Source organism: Pholcus phalangioides, unplaced genomic scaffold, assembly GCF_987345545.1.
Source record: "Pholcus phalangioides strain wild (caught in Gottingen) unplaced genomic scaffold, Ppha-v1.0 ptg000031l_1, whole genome shotgun sequence".
NCBI lineage: Eukaryota > Metazoa > Arthropoda > Arachnida > Araneae > Pholcidae > Pholcus > Pholcus phalangioides.
Genome location: NW_028301621.1, coordinates 128,971 through 150,155, shown reverse-complemented (window position 1 = coordinate 150,155; position 21,185 = coordinate 128,971). Strand labels below are relative to the sequence as shown.

Here is a 21,185-nt window from a genome sequence, read left to right as displayed (position 1 = left end):
AGTAACTTGGAGACACGGGTATATTTATAGAGGGAAAATTGGGTTATAGTGCTGAGCAGGCAATTGGAGGAACGAGTGGGCCTCATGCTAGAATGATATGGTCTATTGCTAGACCATAAGGCCAACAAAACCATAAATTCCCCTCTGGGTGGGGGAATCAAAATGCACACTTGCCCCATGTGATATAGTCCATTCCTGTTCCTGGTATTATAACCCCAGGCCCTGCCTATTTCCTGTAGTTTTCTCAACATTTTCATTGTCAAGGTATGGCAAAATAAAGAGTGACAGCGTTTGGTATTGTGACCTTTTATTGCTTAAATTTATGTTTTCGAACAAAAGCTTAGGCGAAGGTTTTAACAACTGGATGTTGCGAAGATATATTTTGGAAAGAGAAAATTCAACTGCCCCTGCAGGAAATCGAACCCAGGTCCTTTCAAGCTTAGGCTACCGCCCCTTACGACCTCACTTAAGCCTTCCCTGGCACTACTATAAGTCTTGCACTCTGTAGGAAAATTGTCATACTGCTTTTCCTATAAATCCCAATTACACAGGCTGTGATTTAATAGTTAATTAAATTTTGAGTTGGCAAGTTTTCAAAAGTGTCCACACATTAAGCGGATTTAGTAAAAGCTCATTGGATAATCTTTATAGGAGGCTGACTGGCGCATGTGTATAGGTCTACTTGACCAAAAAAATAAAATCCGGTTTATTTATTCTCGAATAAATCACTTGCCAATTTAAGGTAGTGTAAACAGCCCTTAACATCCACATGCATTTTAAAGTACTCCACAACTTAAAATTAAATTAACCACTATATCACTTACCACGTGTAAACAGGTCTTATTGGTGAGTGAAGGACATGCTGGATGACTCACATTGTACACGGCAAAAAAAAACATGCCTCTAGGAGAACAGGACTTTACGCAGGGCTCTTAAGATACCATACTACTATTGAATTGTTGCAACTGCTCATTACTTTTACATGCTTCAGTAATATCAGACCTTGGATAGAGGCAGAATTCTGATCAAAACTAAATGAAAAATATATTTACTAACAGTAAATTTACACTCACTGCAACAATTTGCTGTATTTTAACTCTGCATTGTTTGAAATTGGTGAAGAGCAACTGCTGATGAAACACATCAGGATCATGCACGAGTCAATTCCCACGCGGTATACCCCTTTCTGGCAACTTTTTTAATTGCTGGACCCAATTTCGCACTATCTACACATCTGTTTCATGTTTTGATACAGTCTAAAACTTACTTGACAAATTGCATATTGGGAATTTACCCATGCATGCTCACTCATTAAGACTCTAAACCTGAAATGAACATTGATGAAAAGTACAAATATCTCAATTTGTGAATTGTGATCGATAATAAACTTTTCTTATTCTCAAAATGCTTTTGTATGTTAAAGATTGAATATGAAAAAACCTTTATCTCGTCAAAAAATATCGTTTTAGAGGGATTTATCACAGTAAAGAATATTGTTGTATCGACAGGAGTTTAACATTATACTACTGGCAATTCCAAACAAATTTTGAAAAAAATATCGTTGTAAAGAGATGTATCGCGTAGCGAATCGTTTTAGCAAGGTTTCACGGTATGAATAGTTATTGATACACTAAACAAAGAGTAACAGAATATGTCAATTTATGTAAATGCATCTGTTAAATTGTGGGATGTCATATGCAAGGCAACAAAGACTAGTGTACAATATAGTGCCAATAACTAACTGTAAGCTTTACAATATTTGTGTTAAGTAATATAGCGGATTAAACTCACCATTTGCATGACACAAGTGGCCAGGAGAATGCATCGCGCCGAGCAACAGGTCATGGTATGAGGGAATCATATATCACAATAATCGGCAAATACAAACAATATGGCATCGATTGTTGTGGAGTAATCTAAAATTAAGATAACAATCAAGCTCTCGCGATAGTAATTGTTGATGGTGACATTTGGTCATCGTGAGATCTTCCGGCCTTTAACAAATTAAAGGCCATTTCCGCTAGAGAAAGGGAAAAAAACAATGAACCGCGTAACCACTTCCTTTTAATAACATTAACCGCAGCTCATGGGTTAGGAAATGAAATTGTAAAAATTAATATTAAAGGAAATCGCCAATCTCTTCTTATGCATCGCAAAGGAATTTAAATGAAACATCCGGTTTTGTTTTTTTTTTTTTTTTTGGTATTTTATATCAATCTTAAAGAGAAGAATGCGGCTGGGGGAAGGGGACACAACAGTAGAGTATCGATTCTTGAAAACAAAACAGGTGTACCATACGTACCGCGCTACAACGGAGTTTTTCCTTTGATGAAAATATTTATGGAAAAAAAAAACACATTTAGAGAATTTTACGTTTTCTTCCGTGCTCTTTTAAAAAAGCGGAAGCAAAAACAAATGGAGTGTTAAGATCACATTACAAAGCCTTCATTTTTGCAACTGATTCAATAACAGACCATAATGTCTCTTCAAATACGGGACATCATTGCCGCTGTCGTTTAAGTTATCCGGATTCAAGCAGCCTTGTAAACTGTTCCTTCAATCGATCACCATTGACAAGGCGAGCTAGCCTTCTCAATGGTGATCAAGGTTTACCGCATGAAGGCTGCTCCAATTTAATCCTCCAGCCGCGGACGGCAACGCTAACGTTGGCTGGAGGTTCAATATTCTCGACAACCAATTACTAAAATTTGCCCCCTCCGGGTCCCTAGTGCACCTCTGGGGAGGGCGGCTTGCTAAGCATGTTGTAGCCCAGAAATCCTCAAACTCAACAATAAAAAGATTCAGAAAGTCACAGTAGTGCAGGAACGACAGCAAAATTAAAGTTCCGTTCACATATGCAAATATTGCGGTAGCATTGGGAGTTCTAGTATCCGATTGCCGACTTTCCTTCGTAAGGAAATAAATGGAGAGCAGTCATTAGTGGAAATTATATTTCTCATGTGAACGGGGGTTAATTCATCATGAATGGTCACTTACCACAACTTAGCAACGGAAGAGTTCCTCCCGATTGGCTTTCCCTACTGAATTGCACCAATTCAGCTAATTGACTAGAAAAAACAAATGGGTGAAAAGGCTAGCAAAATGAGACATATATTGGACGCTCACTAGTCAGCAAATTTGATACTTCCTTACTGAATAAAACATTTAGTCATGATTTGGCAGCAAATACCCTGATATACATGATTTTTGATACATTACATGTGGGTTCCGTCATATGGAATTACTATCCAAAACTAGATCAGTTTCTAAATCACACAAAAGCTGCTGCTACTACTACTACTTGACCATACATGCATCTTGTATACATTCCTCTGCAAAATTTCTTACGAATTGGGTGTTCCGAGTATACTTGACCTCAAACATTATGTTGCCAGAATTATGCTCGTTTCCGATGTGTTCTGCTGGTGCTGCCATATTTTGAAGTAAAGATGATGAATGCTTGAATTTTCAAGTTATGCGAGCGTCATGTTGTAGATCTGCCTGCCCTCTGTGGAGAGAGTGTTTTTCAAATGGGAGGCTAACTTGCATTTGCACCTCAAAGTTGGAAAACCACAGAATGTCAACTTCAGCCAACCATCACTGTGTCGTCAATGGTCCTCACAATTGATTATTAAGCACGATGCCCACACAACCAAAAAGTCTGGGGCGAAACAACTTTAGCTCATTCAAACTTTCAGCTTAATAACATTTTTTGTTGCACTCCTCCATATAGAAACAAACATAAGTTCTGCCACTACAATTGATCAACTTGTAGGAGATTCTGATAGCTTGATGGCCAGTGTATCTACTTTCAAACCCCTCAACCACTTTGTGGAGCTTCCCACATCAGTGATCATTCGATTGAGGGAATCATCCCGTCAAACTAGTTATTGCTTTAATATGATCCCACAAACACAATCTCCCCCCCCCCCTGCCAAAAGGCAATTGCTGCAAGACAAGACAATGTTAAGATGCTGTATACCAAAAGCAGTATCATAACACAGTTACAACAATCTCAACAAATCCTGATGGGACAGAACTTTATGTGTTAAATCAGGATAAGAGATAGCAAATGCACATGCATAAAAATTGTTGCATTGACATGCGAAAACATGTGTCACAAAAATCAAATTTTACAAGTCAAGTCACAACCATAAATAGGTATTACTACCACCATCTTTGGAGAGCTGTAGAAACTAAAATATTTCTTCTCGAGAATTACTTTTTCTATTCCACTGGCAAGGGTTCTTACTATCTTACCAATGAAATGAATTTTTTTTTTTTTTTTTTTGTGATTTACATGCTTTCCTATGTCAATGTGGCAATTGATACATGAAAAAAAAAATTAAATCAGGGGGTCTATCACTAAAAAAAAATATGCATTTTTATAGCTGTGAAAAAATAGTATGTTAGGTTCAATATCAAATGGAATTCACAATCGAAGATGTCTTATGTATTTTTAATCAGTTATGCACTCAAACTCTTGAAGGAAAAAAAAAAGAATTTTAATTTCCATAACCATCAACTAACTTTTTTTATGCAGCTTGTTTACCACAGTAACTGATTTTTTACAGATTAAGCTAAATTGCTCATTCTACCTATATGAGTATGCCAATAGAAATTAAGGTAATAAATTTCTGTATATAGAATGGATGTGACCAATTCTCAGTCTTGAATAGAAATAGTCGTTCACAGTGGAAACTAATTATTTTTCTACTTTATTACAGCTATAAACTTGTTTTTAGTATATCAAAAAAAAAAAAAAAAAATCAATAATAATAAAAATCATTGTTTACAGACAAGACAGAATCTTCCATTTAGCATCATGCTCTCACAGCAAGGCATGGCATGAAATAAGAGAGGGAAGACATTTCAAGTGTACATCATCTCTGCCATTTGAGACATCTTTTTGGGTATGTGAACCAATGTCTCAAAATACCCAGCCAGTTCATTCACAGTTGTGTCATCCACACTGGGTTCTGGCACACTGGTGTAGTCAATTTCTGGACATAAATGTTCTGAATGCTGTAAGATACTTCTGTTATCAAGGTAGCCATATGAACTATGATGAGCATCGAGAATGCCAATGACTTCCCTGCAGCATGATGCACCAGAACCCGATGGAAAATTTTTATATACTGGTGGAGTCTTTTGTGCATGGTGATACTGTGGCTTTTTCGAAAGTCTAGAAGTCTTCTTGATCACTTTTACATGCTTTGATTTTGATTTAGTTTGCAATAGCTTGAAATTTTCTGACGGCTTTACAGACAGGGGCTCCTCGTTGAATTCAGTTGCTTTTGTTGGTGTGTGACTGTCATCTTCTCTGATCGTTGCCTGATCACCAGAGCTTGTGCAATACCTAAAAAGTTAAAAATATAAATACATCAGAAATTACCACACATCTACTATTATTATTTTTTGACAGGGTCGTTTCCCCCGCCCCAGTTGGTTGTGACGCATATTTTGATAGCGTACTTAGAAGTTGAAATTTAATACAATTTATTTCACAGGAATATTAAACATTTTAAATATAATAATGAGCTGGTTCATGCGACCGACTGGTCTCGAGACAGTTAACTTGAAAACAAAAAGCATCATACGCTTATTGTAGGAGTTTGCTATAACCCACAGAATAAGGTTCAATCTATATCTCCAAGCTTCATGAAGAAATTTTGAACATCTGTAAACATAAGAGGTTAGTAATATTAGGGGATTTTAATTATCCAGGTATCCATTGGCAAAGCCTACTGGCTAGAGATCGATATGAGAGAGTTTCTTAAATTGGTGCTAGATAATTTCTTGTATAAGCAGGTATCAGATCTAGAAGTACTTCTACTTTGGATTTGATTATTACTAGTTCCAAGGATCTTGTTGAACATGTTTTGAACAGAAACAACTTTTTTTCTAGTGATCATCAGGTTGTTAGCTTTTCTTGTAGCTTCTTTGTGAATAAACCTAACAATAAAAGAATGGTTTCTTGTTTTTGAAGAACCAACTTTGAACTTTTGAGGAAAAGATAAGCAGTAATTTTCAAAGACGAGTTAGTATAAGTGGGTGTGGTAAGCCAGTGGAAAGAATTCAGAACAAAACTCTCCTCTGTTTTGCATAATGTCATACCCTTTCTTTGTAAAAAGCAGGTTTGTTCATTGCATCCCCTTTGGTTCACAGATAACACAATCTTTACTTTGAAAAGAGAAAGGCATCAGAGATTACAAAAGTGGAAGCGAATGAATGAATGAACGCCAGGGTCTCTGCCACCAGACTTATCCCGTTGCCGAGATCTCTTCCAGCCCAGCTTCGTGGCAGAGTCTGGAACAAAGTGTGAGTGCACCTAACAATCTGAGTGTGTAGCCAGTGTGGTGTATGATATTTCAGTGCCGCCATCTATACTTCAAATTGTGAGTGAAGTGTAATGGTTGAATATTTGTAACGTTGTAGGCCTGTTGCTCTCGGTGGCGAGACTTTTTAACGGGGAGATCGGCTCGCATTCGTGCCCTGAAGTTGGGAACCACAGAAAACCAACTTCAGCCGACCACCACTGTGGGGTTCGAATGAAGTTAGTTTTCTGTAGGTCCCAACTTCAAGGCACGAATGCGAGCTGATCTCCCCTTAAAAAGTCTCGCAAAAGTGGAAGCAGTAACTTGTCATCACTTACTGAAAAAAAAAGATGTTGAAAGCAATAAGAGATAATAAAAAGAAAATTGAATCTAGGTTAGCAGATAACATTGGCTCTTACCCAAAATCATTTTTTTAGGTACATCAATAATGGATGTAAGGACCTCCTTTCTAAAGCAGAGTTGTTTATCTTTTTTCCAGAAGGCATTCAATCAGGTTCATATACATACTCTCTTAAAGCATCTACGTGGGGTTGGGGCAACCTGTTGAATTGGATAGAATCATGTTTGCAAGATAGGTTACAACGGTTATAGTGAACAGAGGGAATTTTCTTATTGGATAGGTACAGGGTGATCAGCGAATAAGCCCTTATTTCAAAATTAAATATCTCTACAACAAAGATCAATAGAATTATGCGGTAAACGGTACGTTTATTAGCAAAACTGTAAGAATGTTGTACAGAAATTTCAAAAATTTAGTTTTTTTTAAAATTTTTTAAAATTAAAAAAAAAATACAACAAAAAAAAACTGGAGATTTTGGGGTTCCGAAAATCCTCATTTGTGTGAAGAGAAACCACTGCGTTCGCCTAAAATTACTTCATGGGCTGCGGTATGCTGCAGAGGCATTATCGGCCCCTTCTTCGTGCGAGAAACGATTACTTCTGAACGTTACGTTACAATTTTGGAACAATTTGTCAGCACACATGCCGCATACCGCAGCCCGTGCAGTAACTTTAGGCGAATGCAGTGGTTTCTCTTCACACAAATGAGGATTTTTGGAACCCCAAAATCTCCAGTTTTTTGGTTTTTTTTTTAAATTTTAAAAAATTAAAAGAAAAACTAAATTTTCGAAATTTCCGTACAACATTCTTACAGTTTTGCTAATAAACGTACCGTTTACCGCATAATTCAATTGATCTTTGTTGTAGAGATATTTAATTTTTAAATAAGGGCTTATTCGCTGATTACCCTGTATTAAAAGTGGATTCCCTTAAAGAAGCGTCCTTGGTCCCAGTAAACTTTCCCCCATCGTCTTCTTATCGGTCGTAGGTCCTCAGCTGTACATCTACTATGATTCGGGGACAAAATAACTGGGTTCTAGACTCAAAAGAAAAAACACTTTATTTCATTTATTATCCAACATCCCCCAATGAAACCGTCATGTCTCTTTGGTACAAACTTTCATGCTATATCTCACTTTTTCGAATGTCTCATTTTGGTTCGAACAACCCATGTTTAACTTAAGAGTTTAATGGTGGTGTCAATCCCGGATGCAACTAGGATCACCGACTTGGGAATCCTCATCACTGAGCGGCTTAGGTTTCTGAACATTGCTCAGCAGAGGTCAAAAAAGAGTACAGAATGCTCAGTTTCATTCTCAAAAAGTTCTTGCATTTGCCCGAAGTGATATTTTCAATTTTACGGGACTTAGTTCATCCTGGATTGGACTATGCTGTTAGGTTTTGGAGACCATACTTAGAAGAACATTGACTTAGTCAAAGGGGTGCAGAGAAGAGTCCTGCATGCTCTTGATGCCACACAGGGCTCAAGTTTTTAAGAAAGACTGTTTGGAAAATGTGCAGGTGTTAAGGGGGATATAATCAAAACGTTATCATAATTATTAGTTTTTTATTGCTCTCACTGAGTTGCTGTATTCTTGATATAGTTTAGAAATATATTTAACGTCCATATTTTTCATGGACATTTTTTTCCAGCCACCTTGTTGGGCATTTTGCCTGCTGTGGCCTTTGAAAAAAATATTGAAACCAGGGTTGGCAAGGTTTTTGACAGTATGGTAAAAACCACGGTAAATAGTGTGGTTTTTACAGTACTGTCCAAAACTATTCTAAACTGTCCAAAATCTCCTATTCATAACTATAAGAAACTTTACAATTTGATGAAATAACTTCTATAATCAAATAAGCTTCACACTATACCAGGTGCACAAGTATGAAATGCCGATTTCAGACAACAGATGGTGCACCAATGCAGTTTGTGCTATAAAGATTTGACATTGAGCCATTTTTTGTGTCATTAACAAGTGTCGGACGTGCACGAGTGATAAATTGAAAAAGTGTGTGCATAGTGTTGTGTTCAATATGTCGAAATTTATACCAAACAAAGAGCATTCGCAGACAGCATTAACCAATTTGTTTTCATTTGAAAAAAACTGCTGCTGAATCATACCGATTACTTCAAGAAACTTATGGTGAACATGCTCCATCGCAAGATACGTGTGAACGATGGTTTCGCCGTTTCAAAAGTGGTGACTTCAATGTTGCAGACAAGGAACATGGAAAATCTGCAAAAAAATACGAAGATGTGGAATTGCAAGCATTGTTGGACGAAGAGGATATGCAAACACAAAAACAACTCGCAGAGCAATTGGACGTTAGTCAACAAGCTGTTTCCATTCACAATGCTCCATGACAATGTTCAATGTGCAATGTTCTATCACATACGGCAAAAGCAGTTCGCGGCACGTTGGAAGCACTCAGCTGAGAAGTTCTACCCCATGTGGCTTACTCACCAGACTTGGCTCCTTCGGATTACCACTTGTTTGCATTGATGGGTTATGCACTTGCTGAGCAGCGCTTTGGTTCGTACGAAGATGTGAAAAAATGGCTCGATGAATGGTTTGCAGCAAAAGGGGAAGATTTTTACTGCCGTGGTATTCACAAATTGCCCGAAAGATGGGAAAAATGTATAACAAGCAATGGAGTATACGTTGAATAAAGCACTTTTTATCATTCTTCCTAATTTAAAAAACATGGTTTTTTTTTAAATCCGCATTTCATACTTGTACACCTGGTATAAATTATATTATTAACTACATTAAATATAATTTTGAGAGTATACATGGTTCATACTCTTTGAAAGTAAAAAAATTCAAGGACTGTTCAAGCACTTTTCCAGGAAAAATTTTGAAATTCAAGGACATTTATATCACAGTAGATAAAGATCGTGATTTAAAAAAAAAAAGAAATTACTCAGATTTTAATTTATGTTCAACATTTACTCATTTTTAATTGAGTTTTAAATGCTAATTTTTATTAGAGATATAATATTTAAAAACAATTATAATTCTCATTTTAACTTGTAGAAAATGTCAAGTTCTAAAGGTCTTACTTTTAGAAAAAAGTCATTGTAGTTTAGAATGCAAGTAATTATAATTCTACGGCGACTTATATATGGCCTGTATTTCCTGGGACATTCCCATATTTTCATGTAATTTTGGTCATCCCAACTTTTCATGAAAATTTCCTATTATTCTCCACATATTTTCAACAAAGCCTATTGAAATTCTTATTCTTTACTGAAATTAGGTATTAAAATTTTATTTCCTCAATACTATGAATTATAATATAATTATGACTTTTTAAATATTATCATGTTAATGTTTTTTATCTCATGAAATTCATTTAAATCTACTGCTTCAATGCAATGGTGCTTCATTTTGTGATTTGGTGCTTCTTGGCAATTTTAACAATTGGCAACTTTGCTTACCTTTGGCATCATTTTTGGTGAAAATTGGTGATTTCCCTGTATTTTTATCAAGGAAATATGTCAGCCCATATATATATATATATATATATATATATATATATTAGCACAACTGACATTCATTAATTTAATAGTTTAAAATATTTTAAAGCAATATCTTAAGCGCAGTGTTTTACTGCTAGGTTTTAAGCAACATTTTTAAGCATAGAAATACCTGGTGGCCATATATCCTGTTTTGAACATTGCCTCTTAATCACTATGATTGTTGCTCTACACATTTTCGCTGCAGTGAAATATGGTTTAGAGGGGTATTTAGTTGAAGAGGGACAAAACTTGATGGAAGAAATTCAGGCGAAAAAAAAAAAAATTTAAAGCACTTGAAAATTATTTTTTTTTCAAGAACTGCAATAATTTTTCAGACTTTCCAAGAATTGAAAACGAATTTTTTTTCAAGGACTATACAAACCCTGGTAAAGAGTTGCATGTGTTATACTAGGTTAGCAAGCCATGGGATTGCACTTGAAAACTGAACTGTCTTGAGGTTGAATATTAGATTTATTAAAATATGAGTATGAATGGGACAAAAATTTGTCACAGGAGAATTAGAAAAATGCAATAGATATGACTACAGAATGAAATTAAACTCATGTAATAATCAAACACTAATAATCAAGCTGGGCTGCGCCTCTTAACACATTAAACAACACAAAAGCAATTTAGCTGCCCCATCTGTGTCAAGATTTCTAAGATTACACAGTTTGAAAATATTCTTTGAATTGATGCATAACTTGTGGGACACGAAAAAAAAAAAAAATTGTTAAAGACAGTCTTTAGATAAGCCTTCTTCTTCCAGTGTTTTTCTGACTGCTGTTCACCATGTGATCGCATTGTATACATAGCTTGAATTTATTCAGTGAAACTTAGCTTCTAGCCTCATAATAGCAATAATTTAAATTTAACAAAAATTTGAGTTTTAAAGTCGTATCATATAGGCATAATCTGTGTTTGTGAAATAGAGTTTCATTAGTCATGTGCCCCAAAGCAGAATATGCCAAAATCAGCTATGCATGTCGCAGAACAATCAGTGCTACTGCAGAAAAATCTGAAAGAATTTTTTAAAGAAACACTATTACATGGGAATTTTTACTGCAGAACATTTCCAGTCAGCCAAGGACTCATTGTAGAACAATGCAAAATGTTCTGCTTTGGGGATCATGTGTAGGTGTCACATAGTGGCCTCATTTTGTTCAGATATTTTCCTTTATTTAAAATTAACTTTTTAAATTCAAAATTGAGAATGCAAAATAGAAAGTTCACTTAAAAATAAAAATCAGTTTGAAAAGTCAAAATAGAACAATTTGCATTAAATAAACATTACACCATTGACATTTATTTACAACATTATAATTTTATCTAATAAGAAATAACATTTATGCTGATTTTCGCAATAATGCAATGATTATAACTGTTGTTAGAAGTTCTTTTGATAGGAAGGAGATTCTCAATAAGGAAAGTATTAAATCATAACAATTAACTGATATTTAATTCATCTATGTAAGGAGGATGATTCTATTCCAGGGAGAGAGACCCCTTCTGGGTGGTTTATCCTTCATCCTCCCCTTTGCAGAGAAGTCTTCAACCTAGTTCAAGACCAATCTTTCAGGAACTTCGAGTGCCTGACCGAATCTGGATGTTGGTCTTGGAAGATCCATGGTGTTGTCCATGGGAAGATCAGGATCAGAAAAGGATTTGTCACTACAAGAGAAAAATTAAAAGGTGCATTATCGTGCATTTCCAATGGAAAAATTCTTTGTATTAGATGCAGCAAAATGTTCCTGATTGAGACTTCACTATGAAAGTTCTTATTTTTCTATCTCTCCCTGGAATCAGCTGAGCGCCAAAGGCCAATCCATTCTTTTTTTGGAATTCTTCATTCTTTAGGAAACCGCTGTAGTAAATCATTTGACACTTTCTGTTGGTATGGGACTCTTTCTGAGGATGGTAGCTTCCTACTCATCAATGTCTTGTACATCCTAAAACATGTTTTGGTTTAGAAACATCCCAGGTATTATGAGGGTCAAATCTACAGTACTTTCGGACACATAAGTAAGGGGTCTTGAATTGATGACTCAGTCACACAACACTGTTGACAGCTAGAGACTATTCTAGAGAAAGAACAGCTCTTCCCAAGGTTCTCCTGCGTTTTTCCCACCAACCACCCCACCTTGCTGCCGTGGGAAGATTGAATTTCCAGCTAATACCTTGTGTGAAAGAGTATTTAGCTATTTTCTCCCAGTCTATAGCACTGATACTATTGTCAGAACCCTTGAAGTTGGTACCATTATCAGCTCTATATATTGCACATGTAAACAAAACTATCCCGGTCTTTTCCCCCTTCTTAACATACAGGGGTCCTGCCAAATCCACACCCATAACTTTGAATACTGAAGAATCCTGTACCATATCCAATGGAAGTGATACGGGATCACTGTTAAGTGATTTAGCCTGAAATCGTGTACATCTAATGCAATCTTTCACAAGACCCTTCTTATGAACTGACGACCTCCGAACATCCAGAATTTTTCTCTTAGAATACTTAGAATTTGGGTCCCGATATGGCAGTTTTCTCTATGGTAATATTCAATTAGCTAACGAGTAAATGGACATTTATCAGGTAATAAGATAGGCGATATGAATGAGGGTTTGTCTAGGAGTTCAGTTATTCGAGTGGTATGATATCTTCCTCATCTGTGAATATATTAACAGGAATATCCTGAAGGACAGGAATGTATCGTCTGTACAATTCTTATCAGTGTTTTTTCTGCTGTTTCAATTTCATCAACAGAGAGTTCTCCTCTCAATTTGGATGAATTTTCCCTCCTGACATTGAAAATGAAACCCAGGATCCAAGCTATAAAACAGATAATGGATTGATAATTTGAAAATCTCACAGAATACCATGGAACTTCCTTCACTGAAAAATTGATACTACACAATTTCACCCTCCTTCTTTCTGAGTCCACTTGTGTCATTTGAAAAGCTATTTCATTCGCTGGCCAGATCTTGGAAGACTCCAGCAGCAAAGAGGGCCCCTTCCACTATAATGAGCCTTTTAATTGAGCAGGGGAACAACCTCATAACAACAGATCAGCAGGATTTAACTCTCCTGGAATATGTCTCCAACATCTACTACTACTTCACCAAACACCAACTCTGGCCATATCGCTATATTGCAATTTACTGCCATTAGTGAGATGGGTTGGAAGTGAAGGTGCTGTCTATCAGTGGTCGCCTCAAGTTCGTTTGGGAAAATATCTTATTTATATCCTCATTTGGGTTCGAACCCCGGACCGCGACAACAACCTTCACGATGGTAGACGAGCATCTTACCACCATGCCACTCAGGCACTGTCTCCAACATCTAGGATCTGTCAGTTCATGAATTTCCTTAACTCTATTGGCCACAAAAAATCGACCAATTTCCATGTTCTTAACACCATAGCACTACCATCGAATCACACCAGAAAGTAATTCTAAGATCAGGTATATCTAAAGCTTCTCTAATGGAACTTGCTAAATGAGCACCTACAATGCAACATGCCATCAATTCTAGACGGGGAATGGTTAATTCCTTCAAGGGGGACACCCTCGATTTTGCTTGTAGCAGCGTAACTTTAATGCCCATTGTTGTTTCCAATCTTACGAAAATGCATGCTGTGCAAGCAGTTTTAAAGGCAGAGACAAAAACATGAAATTCGAAATTTTCTGATATCTATATAATTAGGTATTTCAATATCTTTCAAGCAGGCAAGTCCGTTCGACCACTCTGGAAATGTTTTCTCAATGTGGTCAAGCAAAGGAGCATCCCAGTTCAATTTCATTTTCCAGGTATCTTGCAACAAAATTTTGGGTTTTATTATGGTAGGACAGAAAAGACCAATAGGATCGAAAATCTTGTGTACCAATATGCTACGTTTCGTTTATCATTTTCAAGAGCATTTATATTACACTTCAACGTGTCTCTACCCAGGTTCCACAAAATGCCCAGAACTGACGCGATTCCTGAACACTTAGATACTAATTTATTGGGAACGTTGCTCTCCCAACCTCTCAAATTAAAACAGCCTCGCGACATTAATTGTGAAGCCTGTTCAATGAATTTTTCTTGCTGCTCTGGGCTATTCACTCCAGTTATACAATTATCAACATAAAATGAATGTCCCAACTGTCGCACAACATCTGAGAATTTTGATTGCGTATCATTGAGGAGATGATTTATAGATGCAGCAAGAAGGAATGGACTTGAAGAAACACCAAATACAACTCGACAATGTCTGTAAATTATTTCTTCACTGCTAGAAAAAAAGTAGAAACATAAATAATCCTGGTTTTGAGAAACACTCAACTGAAGGAATGCTTTCTCTATATCTGCAGACAACTCTATGGGATAAATTCTGAACCGATCCAAAATGTCTAATCATTTTAATCATGTTAGGGCCAGGATACAAACAATCATTTAACGATAATTACCCTCTCTCTCTCTCTCTCTCTGGACGATGCATCAAACACCCCCCCCCCCCGGTCTAATTTTCATAGTTTCACTATCTGCTCTCACAACAGGTCTATGAGGCAAATAATGGCAATTTTCATTCTCAATCTCGTTTACTGGTACCTTTTCTATAAATTTCATTTTTTTTCATTCCTGGGAAATGGATTGTATTCCATTAACATGTTTCTCGGCGAATTTACACATACTTATTAATCTGTTACGCATCAAATCTTTGTTATTTGATAATTGCGAAGGATAAATTTTGAACGGCAAATGCATATCTAATCTGCTATCGTCAAGTGTTTTCAAAATACATTTGAAATTTTCAACAATTTTATCTACCTTCTCATTTTCTTTCATTTTTTTCTACAGGGTCTCGAATGCCTAATGTTTCAAAATTCTACAATTCATTTACATACAAGTTCATTGAAAGTAACAATGTTGTCACTATCACTAAAACAATTTTCTGCAAGGTTTTGCTTTCCAATTAGAGTACAACCCAACTTGGTTTCAATTACCGTTAAACCACAATTTAACAGAATTTCCCATTACAATATCTCCAATTGCATCAGTTCCCAATAACAAATCAATTTCATACTCTGCCACCTGAAAATCTGATATGTCAAGACCTTTTTCCTTTATTTCTTGCAAAGTGGCAAGACCATTAACTTAGGAATAAATCCACATATTTTATTCTCAGATAGAGCTTCTATGATGCACGAAAAATTGTTTTGCATATTCCTTATTTCCCAACTATACACCATGTACATACTTGGAGTGTCTCCTTCCCCCTAAACTGTGAACTATGGTTTGTTTTGATGCCCATTGCAACTTCAAGCTATCAATGACCCTCTGAGTAATATAAGAGAGCTGAGACCAAGAGTCTAATTATGCTCTGACTAATATATTTGTCATTGTAACAAATTTTCACTGCAAGAGTTTGCAAATAGACATTTTCTGTTAAGGAGTGATTGGATAAAGCAGTGGTGTTTACTACAGTGTTAGAATAATCCAAGCTAACATTACTGGTATCTTCATTTGGACAAATAATCTCTAAATGGGATTTATCACAATTTAAGCATTTAACTTTGCTCTTACAGTTGAGATAAATGTCCTACTTTCAAACAACGAAAACATGCTCAATTTTTGACAAGTATAATTTTTCGTTTGCCAAGTGTAATTTTTTAATCTTGAGACACTCTGCCGACTTATGGTTTTTCATGCAAAATATGCAAGTAAAATTTTGCTTACCCCCATTATCAGAATTAGCGTTAATTAACTCAGCGATGGTGGGTGGTTGGGGTTCCTGTTTCTGTGACACACATTTTCTGCACACTCAGTCCTGTGTGAGCTAGAGCAATCATCTCTTCGCTTCTAACTTCGCTTTGAAGAAACTGCATCAGTTTATTTAGTGAGCACACACTACCATTTTCCAATGCATCTTAAATAGAGCGGTTTCTTTCCCATGCTCGGAGAATAGATTCCGGTAGACACGATTCCACGAATGTCTCCAGAACCTTTCCTTCCCTAAACTTTCCAATGCTATCAACTTCCTTTCCAAGCTGTCGTAAAGCTCTGCAAGATCCGTCTTGTGTCTTCCCGAAGTTTCATTCCTCATGACCATTTGAAGGTCTCTGACATATATTTGGACCAACAAATCGTCCCTTCCAAATCTGTCCTTCAACTGCGAAATAGCTTTTTCATAATTCTCTTTGGTGGAAAGCTCTGTACAAGACATGTAGCTTTTGACTCCAGAACAGTAGCTTGCAGTAAATACTGGAATTTATCTTCTGAGATGTCATCATCCTTGTGAATTTTTACGAATTGAGACCAAAACGCCAAGTAATCTCTAGGATCACCACCAAATGTTTTCAACAAAAGTTTTGGAAACTTAAACTTTCATTTCTGAGAGGTTGACTGACTCCCAATGAAATCCGCATTTCCAATTCTTTTTCTATCATAATGCTTATCAGCAAGAATTTAGCACAATATTCCTCTGCCAGTTCAAAATTATTTTTGAACTCTGATGTATCCTCTGCTGACAACAATATTTCCGCAATATGTGATTGCACTGTCTCCAAGCGGTTAAACTTATCAGTCAATTGTTTCAATGAAGCTTCATAATTTACTTACTTGGAATCATCTGCCAAAGCCACTTTGATACTCGTATAGCATCTCGTGAATGACGCACAAAGACTTTTACGAGCTGCTTTCAAGGATTCGATTTCCATATTAAGAACACTTATCCTATTGTCACTGTCGCGGACACCACTATGTTAGAGGTTCTTTGGATAGGAAGAAGATTCTCAATAAGGAAAGTATTAAATCATAACAATTAACTGATGTTTAATTCATCTATTCTATCTTCTATGATCGACATTGCTCATCCACTCCGCTGCCGAAATGGAGATTCTGGTAATCTACAGTGTGTCACTATGATAGTGAAATTTGCTCGCCGTATTGATCGCGATGATGTGTTTAGTGCCTTTAAGAGTGTACGCCGTTCCAACTTCACCTCACTCGATGGTTTACGTGTGAGAGAAGATTTTTGTGCCACAACAAGGAGAATTAGATTCCACCTTCATTCACTCATGGATAGCAGCTTGAAGGCAAAAAAGAGGGCGAGACTGATACGGGACTGTCTATTTGTGGACGGTAAATGTTTTTCGGTTGATTTGAATGATAACTCGATCATCGAGGTCCCATCAAATACATCAAGTAATACCGATGTCTGATCCCGGTCAATCGTGCTGCAATCCGAAAATAACTCTCCTCAGGATAATCAAATTCTGGAAAACAATTGTTTGAATCATGTTAACCCCCTAGTTGATTGTCAGAATAATGATAATGCTTTAAAATGTTGTTTTTATAATATTTGTGGCTTACGGTCGAAACTTTCATCAAAACTTATCTCTGATCTTTCTGAGTTCTTATTTTTCGGTTTAACAGAAACTTTTTATACAGACCAAGACCTGGAGGTGCGGGCATAGAGTGATTTCAATTTATTTATTTCACCGGCAAAAAAACCCATATTCGGCAGACCTACTGGCGGTATTATTCTTGCTATACATAAATCAATAACTATCTTGGAAATACTAATGATGTCTGAATTCGCAATATTTGTTAAGATCTCCCTATCTGATACTCTATTATTTCAAAATCTAATTATTGGAACTGTTTATATACCCCCAGAGAGCTCCAAAACGAAAAATTTTATTGAAATTTTAGATTTTTGTTACACTCTGGTCAGTAGAGGTCAATGGTGTTTGGTTGGTGGGGACCTGAACTGCCACTGCGGGGATACCTCCGGATCTTGCATCTGGAAATTTTAGCAGTAGGGGTTCTCTTGACCGTAAACGCAACAGAAGGGGCAATGCCCTAATTGATTTCTGTGAAACTAATGCTATAGCTATCTTAAACAGTTCATACTCCGGGGATCAATATGGAAATTATACCTATGTTTCATCATTTGGAAAATCAATTGTTGATTATATTTTTTGCCCATTACAGTTCGCAATAAATAACATAATAAACTTTGAGGTCGAGCAATTTTTTTACTCTGACCACTTTCCAATTGTTGCCTACTTCCTCTCGTCGTCATCTGCACATGTTTTCCCTAACAACAACATTGAATCTAAGCTACGGTGGCAGCCCCAATTTACCGAAATTTTCCAAAATACCTTTTCAGATTGCATAGCTGACACATCCACTCACTAAATCACCGACTCCAATGCTAATTTTGAATTTTTCAAAAATAGTGTTTTTCATGCAGCAACTCTTGCAAATATGCATCAACGGGTTAAAAAAAAACATCGTAAATATCTTAAATCTCCCTGGTTTGACTCGGAATGCCGCATTTTAAAGCGAGATGTGAGATATACTCTAAGAAAAGCCCGACAGAGAAATTGCCCCGAACTTTTCACAAAATATATTCAACTGAAAAAAATCTTTCCGTGATTCATGTACCCGCAAAAAACACACATATTTCCAGGAAATCCACCATAAAATACAAAATGCAACTAATTCCTCAGAATTTTGGAAAGCTTTGAACATTTTTAGACGAAATACATATTTTAACCCCTCAATAATTTCTAAACAATGTTGGTTCGATTATTTCTCTAATCTATTTGCTGCCCCCTCAACAGCTAACCTAACCCACTCCTTTGCCCACCCTTACTTTAATAACTCTTGCAGTTTTTTAGAAGCGTCCATCTCAGTTACCGAATATTTTTCAGTGCTTTCGTTACTGAAACGTAATAAAGCCCCAGGGAGCGATAGCATCTCCAATGAATTCTTGACGAATTTGCCTCCTGACGGACATACATTCCTCATTAATTTGTTTAATTTCATTCTGGAAAGCGGTGATATTCCTCGATCTTGGTCCGAAATAATAATCTCACCAATTATGGAAAAAGGCTCTCCGTTGGACCCGAGCAATTACAGAGCAATATCCCTCTTGAACTGCACCTCAAAATTTTTCTCCCTTATACTAACCAAAAGGCTATATCATTGGTCGGAAAAGAACGGGATCCTCCCTGAATCTCAAGGCGCATTCCGTAAGAACAGGGGTTGCACTGATCACATTTTCACACTTAGCTCTATTGTTCAAATCCATCTTCGAAAACCCGCTCGCAGAGTTTTTGCGTGTTTTGTTGACCTAAGTCAAGCCTTTGATTCTGTTAATCGAAGCATTTTGTGGTGGAAGCTCTCTGACCTAGGAGTAAGCCATAAAATTATTAAAATTTACGATCTGCTTTTCAGTGATGCCCGTGCAAGAGTAAGAAGCACTAATGGGTTAACAAGTTCTTTCCCTGTAGCCAGGGGAATTTTGCAGGGCGAACCTGCCTCCCCCTCCTCTTTTCCCTATTTTTAGCTGACATTGAAAAATCTTTTTGTCAGCCTCATGTCCATGGCATTTCAACTAATAACTTCACTGAACTCAACATCCTCCTGTACGCAGATGATATTGTAATACTGGGTGATTCAAAAATACAGTTGCAAAAAAAAAAAAATCAATCTTCTTGACTCATACTTTAAATCTAACCACCTTACTGTTAATTTAAACAAAACAAAAATTGTTGTATTTAGAAAGTCTGGCCGTCTCGCAAAAAATACTAACTTTTTTTGGGGTAACGTTAAACTCGAAATAGCCAGTAGCTATGTCTACCTTGGCCTTCTTTTTTCATCTTTAGGAAAATTTTCATTAGCAGCTAATTTCATAATTAAAAAGGCTTTCGCGGCCATGAACCAACTACTTGACTTACTGCGTAGCTCCAGAAACCCCTCGCTGTGTGTGGCATTCAAATTATTCGATAGTCTTGTACGATCTACTCTATGTTATGCTGCACCAGTTTGGGGTTTCTTCTATGCTGATATGCTGGAAAGAGTCCATACGAGTTTTCTGAAAAAGTTACTAAATCTGAGCAAATATTGTCCTGGTTATCTTGTTAGACTTGAGCTTGGTCGCCGCCCCATTGCCACTCAAATGTTTAACCAACTTATCTCATACTGGCTTAGGCTTCAAAAAATGGACGAAAATAGTCTACCAAAAATTTGCTTACTTGAACTCTGCCGGCACACAGATTCGGAAAACTGGGCAAATTCAGTCAAGACCCTTCTGAATAACTGCGGTCGACCTGATATCTGGTGTACACCCACTCCTTACCTCACTCTAGTAGTTCTAACATCCCTTACTTATAATTTTACTGATATCTCTCTCCAAGAAGACAGATCTCGATTGTCTGCTTCAACATTATTTCATTTTGCCGATAATTTTGAATTTTCGCTGTCCCTACAGTCTTACCTTCTCTTCAATCTCCCCTTGGCGGTCCGTAAGAATATGGCCAGGCTTTGCCTTTACCCTTTTATACTTTATACTAACAAAGGTATATTGCACAAATTTAACCCTGATGAACCTTGTCAGTATTGCAATCAACTAAATAGCTACAATGGCCTTTTTCACCTTCTTAAGGAATGCACATTCTTTGCACTTCAAAGACATACTCATATCTCTAAATACCTTCGCCATACCTACTCCCGATCAAACTTTTATCTAATGTTTAGCAACCCCTCTCCTTCTATGTGTCTACATTTTTTTCGATTTATCGAGGATATATCAAAAATTTTATTTTTCTTGGGGCAGTAGTTTCGACGCCCTTTCTGTTGTTGTTTGCTCCATATCTCTACCCATGTGCCCAGGTAACATTCTATTTATATTTTTTATTTTTTTATTTTTTTTTTTAAATCTATCTGGATTCGAAACTATATTATGCATTTATATTTCTTGTGTTCAAACCTTATGCTTCTGTTTCTGTCTTGTGTGTGTATCTCCAATAATTTAATCACTAATATTTGTACTTGCCATCCACTGGTGTACTGATAGGCACGATTGTGCAAATCATTAAAGGTTCAGTTCATTTTGTTGTTCATTTGTTTAATTCATCTATGCAAGGAGGATGATTCTACAAGACCGTCCTCGTCTACAACAAGCACACATATATATAAACAGAGTGAAAGG

At 36.6% G+C, this 21,185-nt stretch overlaps 2 protein-coding genes across 5 annotated transcripts in view; both read right to left on the bottom strand.

Moving 5' to 3' along the window:
• Positions 1–2,313, bottom strand: part of NKAIN (Sodium/potassium-transporting ATPase subunit beta-1-interacting protein) — a 58,021-nt gene extending 55,708 nt beyond the window's left edge. Inside the window, exon 1 of one of the 2 annotated variants that reach the window (XM_089253022.1) lies at positions 1,792–2,313. In XM_089253022.1, the coding sequence (XP_089109148.1) occupies positions 1,792–1,845 (54 nt within the window). In that variant the 5' untranslated portion in view covers positions 1,846–2,313. The remainder of the gene's footprint in view (positions 1–1,791) is intronic. The other variant, XM_089253021.1, reaches the window with a different exon arrangement.
• Positions 2,314–4,483: 2,170 nt separating this feature from the next.
• LOC149066956 (uncharacterized) overlaps positions 4,484–21,185 on the bottom strand; it is a 37,966-nt gene continuing 21,264 nt past the window's right edge. For all 3 annotated transcript variants that reach the window (XM_089252917.1, XM_089252918.1, XM_089252919.1), the window contains exon 3: positions 4,484–5,359. In XM_089252917.1, the coding sequence (XP_089109043.1) occupies positions 4,873–5,359 (487 nt within the window). In that variant the 3' untranslated portion in view covers positions 4,484–4,872. The remainder of the gene's footprint in view (positions 5,360–21,185) is intronic.